The sequence below is a fragment of the Montipora capricornis genome, chromosome 12 (genome assembly GCF_036669925.1).
Source record: "Montipora capricornis isolate CH-2021 chromosome 12, ASM3666992v2, whole genome shotgun sequence".
Lineage (NCBI taxonomy): Eukaryota > Metazoa > Cnidaria > Anthozoa > Scleractinia > Acroporidae > Montipora > Montipora capricornis.
The window spans coordinates 33,492,438-33,497,437 of record NC_090894.1 but is presented as its reverse complement, the minus strand read 5'-3'; the positions used below and the strand labels follow the sequence as shown (position 1 = coordinate 33,497,437).

Below are 5,000 nucleotides of genomic sequence, written 5' to 3'. Positions count from 1 at the left end.
CGTTCGTTGTTTCATATTTTGATATATATTTTTGCCGTTGTCGTCCTGACAACAACGTGAAATGATCATATTTGCGATCATGTGAAGGACATAAGCACCCAGGGCGATAAATCGTCAGATTTGTTATCCAGACATCCCGTTCGTAACAGTTTTAATCCTGGACTGATTATTATGCACCCTTTTCATGATGAACGACTTGGTGTGATCGTGAAATTATATCAATGATCTTTTTAGACAACGATCTCGTAGTCATTGTCTTCGTCCTTGTGTAACTTGCTCCCTCTTAAGTAACCGTGGTGCATGTTTACACAGTCAATTTCTACCCAGAACAGAGTCTTTTCTTCCTTCTGCCCGTCAGCTTAACAAATTCAAGAGAAAAATGACCTGTGCTAGAAGAGAATGTAAACCACCCTTGACCCTTGGAAGTAGTGCAAAGCAAAAGCACATTTCATTTCATTTCATTTTGTGTAAGGAGTTGCATTAACCATCTTAAACTACCTTTAGGGAAACTTCGGAGAAGTCAGGAAAGCGACTTGGATTAGGCAAGACTTGTGGAATCTCGCCAAGGTAAAATAGCGCTCTTCAAGTAACGTCCGATTCTCTTTTAAATCCAGTTAAAATTGAATCAACATTTAATTTGTCCTGATTGACGTAATCGAATGATTACCTTTTAGAAACAAGATGTGGCTGTGAAAGTTCTTAAAAGCGCCTCTTCAGATAGAAATTCCAGTGATTTTATTAAAGAAATAAAAAATATGGTGGAATTGAAGTCCAAGAAGGTCTGTCCCTTCATTATTAAACTTTGTGGCGTCTCGCAAGGTAAGTCAATTTTTAATCTTACCAGTTCGTCCAAAAACATATGTTTATAACTAGCGAGAAAGAAGTCGGAGACCTTATCATTAATATTTCATATCTTCTTATTATTATTTTTAAACTTTGCTTGCTTTGATTGTTACTTGTACATTTGAACTTGTAGTTTTGCTTGTACTATTTTAAATCTTGCTGTATTTTTGTTATATTTCCTTTTGCTCGTATTTTTGCTCGCAAAATATTCGCGCGTATTATATGTTAGACCATTTAATAAGGTGTATGTACATACTTAAATGGTTGGTGAAAGTAGTCAATTTTTCTTTGATTTATCTTTTCGTGGGTTCACGCACGTGATCATGCGCCATTTTTATTTTTTACCCGAAACAAGAGAACACGTTAGCATAAAAGATTAATTCCCGAGGGATTAGTTCGCGATTGTTCGCGATACAAATATGGCTGCTGTGACGTCACGTGATATCCGAGAATTGTTGTTAATTCAAAATACTGAAAGTTTGATTTGGAGTGTAGGAAATACATAGTTTCTCAGAAGACAAACCAACCGAACGTCTTCACACAGTATAGATGGTATTCATAAATGGCGGCCAAGAGATTATTCTTTTGTCTAATTTATGCAAAAAATCCTCGCTAGCCTCACTTTGGAGCAAGAATTCTTTTGAATTTTGTCCGTGCTAACGAGGCTAGTGAGGATGCTTAGCATAAAGACAGAAGATTTATTTCTTGTCCGCCATTTATGAATACGGTCTATTGTGGAAATGTTCATATGTGTAATTAAATATAGTGACGGGTTAAATTAAAATTTCGACGAAGGTTTCGAAACGCAAGTGATATTATTTCCTAATTTCACTAGTGTATACCATGGGTGACAAATTGCGCTTCCAGTCAAGTATTTTTGGCTTGTTTGTTGTATTGATCTACGCAGTAAAAAGCTTAAAGCATACACAGGCGCGTAGCGTGGTCATTTTTTCAAGTACGCACAAGTACGCATCTAGAAACCTAAGTAAACTTAGCGAAAAATACTGCGTTCTTTATTTCTTGTCGAAATAGTTGTGTGAATACAAGCAAAGAACAAAGCGTCTTGCCCTTATTTTGAGCAAACTTGGTGCAAACAAAACATTGTTTTGGTTGTGCTAGCGTGACTGGAATTGTCAAGAACGTTCTCGGAACGTCGCTCCTTTGTCACGAACGTTCTTGGAACGTCGCTCCTTTGCAACCTCGCCTTTTTGTTGCACGCTGGCCAAACAACACTGCATTGTTAGTGCAAAAAAAAGGTACAAAGCAAAACTAAGTTAGAACATGGTATAGCTTTTGCTTTAGTTTTTAGAATTTAATCAAAGTGGTGCTTTCATCACGAAATCTTGGTTGCGTACAAGTAAAATGTTAAGAATAGAAACAATTGCTAAAAACGTCAGAATTTTCTGGTCACTTCAAGTACGCACGTGCGTATATGCGTATAGGACGCTACGCGCCTGATACATTTTGGCTAAAGTTCACAATTTTCTGAATCGCTGGAATTCGTTAATCGCCCTTAAGAATTTTTTTTTCTGTTGGTAAAATGTTTCAAAGTTGAAACAACTGTCAAATCTTCCTTACATAAATGATTGGAACTAATTCGTCACGTATGGACTGAAAAGGACGCCCGGAAAAAGCGCTTTTTGGGGCAAGACGTCCTAAAGGGTAGATGTTGCTAAAAATTCATTTAATGTGACCAGTGCAAACTGTCTGTGTCATATTCAAGCGAAAAATGTTCAAAGTTAAAACTTAAAGCTCTTGAATGGCTGGTAAACACAAACATTGCCATAGCAACTTTGCAATTGTAAATTAGTGCTAAAATTTTGCGCCAAAGTTAAAGTGCTTATCACCATTTCTTTTAATTTAAGGAAAAAAGCAACCGTCCGCTTTAAGTAATTCTCCAAAAAAATAAACCCGTTTTTTACAGTTTCAGACATTTTGTTTTCAATTGAGGCTTAAAACGCATTAAAAGCGTATTTTCGGATTCCTGTGCTGTTTTGACCGAGCAAAGCGTTGTATCGAAGTCCTGGGCTGATGACGTAGCAGGAATAACTCACTTTGCATTCTTGCGCTATACTACTGAGACAGTAAGTGACAGTATAAGTTCTCTTTTGTATTAAGAGAGAATGTATGAAACGACGTCACACTCCACAGACATTTCACTGACATTTCACTACCAACGTAGCGACAACTTACTCCTGCTACGTCACAGGTCCCAGTCCCCCTTCGCGCTCGATTAAACTTAAATGTGCCAAAAAACATTAAGGGCGTGGAGTCCTTGAATGAGTTTTGAAAAATTTTATCGACGTACCATTACAATGTTCTTCTAAAAGGTGAAAAAATGGGTGATATGCAATTTAAGGAGTAATTTGTCACCCATGATATTAGCTGATTCGCTGCTCCTCCTCATTTCTATTTGGCCACAATACCGCTAGCTGTGAAAACGTCAATTTTCTATGACAATACGTAATAAGCCCAGTTGGTGTAAAGGTTACCAATTTTCAAGGCATAAATATAAGCTCAATAACTGTTCAGCGTTGATATTCTGTGGGAGAAGTAACTACTAAGTCGTTTTTTTTTGCAAAAGATGGGTGTCGTGATCTCTAGCAGTGGAGCGGAGAAAAGCCGTTCCTTCAAAGTAGATATAATTCGAAGCTCTGTGTTCAAGACCAGTTCTAGATTACCGTTTTTCAATATTTTCTACCCTACCACAAGTCTTGGACACAGTGAGCTAAATTTTCAACAAGGGGCTATGGGTAACCTACACTTTGGTCGAAGGATTTTTCGCCGATTTCCTTTAAAGTTAATAACATTTCAGTGTTTTTTTAATGTTACAATATCTTGGCCAATATCCAGTTTCAGTTCTGTAGTCCCAAGTCCAAAGTGTGCATACCGTGACCCAATGATAGGGTTTGAGTGCGATCGTTGCATAGTTGTTCACATTTAAAACTGTTGTTGCATTGATTCCGGTCTGTCTGTGGTGTATTTTGTCATTTAGTGGTTATCTATTGCACAAAATTATCTAAACGCGGTAAAACCTTCAGGGTTAGGATTAGGGTCAGCGTTATGGTTAGCGTTAGGGTTAGGTTAGGCTGATTGTAAAATTACTGAACGTTTTATACCTTGTTTAAAAAAATTTGAAACAATAGAAAAAGAGACACCAAGTACCTACCTTGATTCCAATCAAAACCAGTAAACAGATGCTTTACAAGTTTCTACGATTGTATTTCAAAATATTGGAAAGATTATAAAGTTATGTAATTACCCAGTAAGATGTGTTACCAAGTCTTATGATAACCGGATATTGTATTGCGTGCATCGAAAACACAAAAAAACCATTTCAGTCGCGCACACAATTACTTAATTCATATTTCTGCGTTAATCTGTCACGTAGTCTTCCGTGGTTTAGTGGTCATCGCGATTGCCTTTGCATGTGGAGACAGCGAGTTCGATCTCAACATGGGCTGCCTTTTCTGAAAAGTGGGGGGATTTTCCAAACACTGACACTGAGGTACCTCTAATTTGGTGGATTTTGGGGCTGCCCTTCATCAATAGGTAAATTGGTCAATGGTTTAGTCCCACATACGCTGCGTTGATGAAGAGGATATTACATGACCGCTCGGGGATACGAATTTTATCTTATCGTGCTGAAAGTATTTCTCACTCGTTCGCTTCGCTGTTTCGTAAGAGATACTTTTAGCACGATGGGATAAAATTCGTATCCCCAAGCGGCCATGTAATGTTCTGTTTATTGTGTAGATATTGATGAAATGTCCAGATTTAAAACACCTTGTTTTACTCATTTTCGAAATGATGAAAAAGTGGTCACCAGCCGCTAAAACACGAATGTTGTGTAACATGAAACAAGATGTGAAAGTTACGAAAAACAAATCATACTAATGTAAAATTTTGCAATAAAAATGTTAATGTAGTAGAGAAGAATTATATTAAAACACAAAAGTATCTTACAATGAAGAGGAAGCTCACGTTTTATTGACTAATCGTGTTCGTTACGATGACGACACCCATATTCTCACATGTGAAAGATAAAAATGATATGTTCACTGCGCGCGGTGAAGATATGATTTTCTTAGTAAAAGGAGAAATCCTGGTATTTCATCAGTATCGAATTACATTCGAGGTATCCTCTCTCGAGAACC

At 37.3% G+C, this 5,000-nt stretch overlaps 1 protein-coding gene across 1 annotated transcript in view; it reads left to right on the top strand.

The window, feature by feature from the left end:
* LOC138026476 (uncharacterized) overlaps nucleotides 1-5,000 on the top strand; it is a 62,184-nt gene that overhangs the window by 48,166 nt on the left and 9,018 nt on the right. Inside the window, exons 24-25 of the mRNA XM_068873844.1 lie at nucleotides 505-567; nucleotides 675-819. Of these exons, the coding sequence (XP_068729945.1) occupies nucleotides 505-567; nucleotides 675-819 (208 nt within the window). The remainder of the gene's footprint in view (nucleotides 1-504; nucleotides 568-674; nucleotides 820-5,000) is intronic.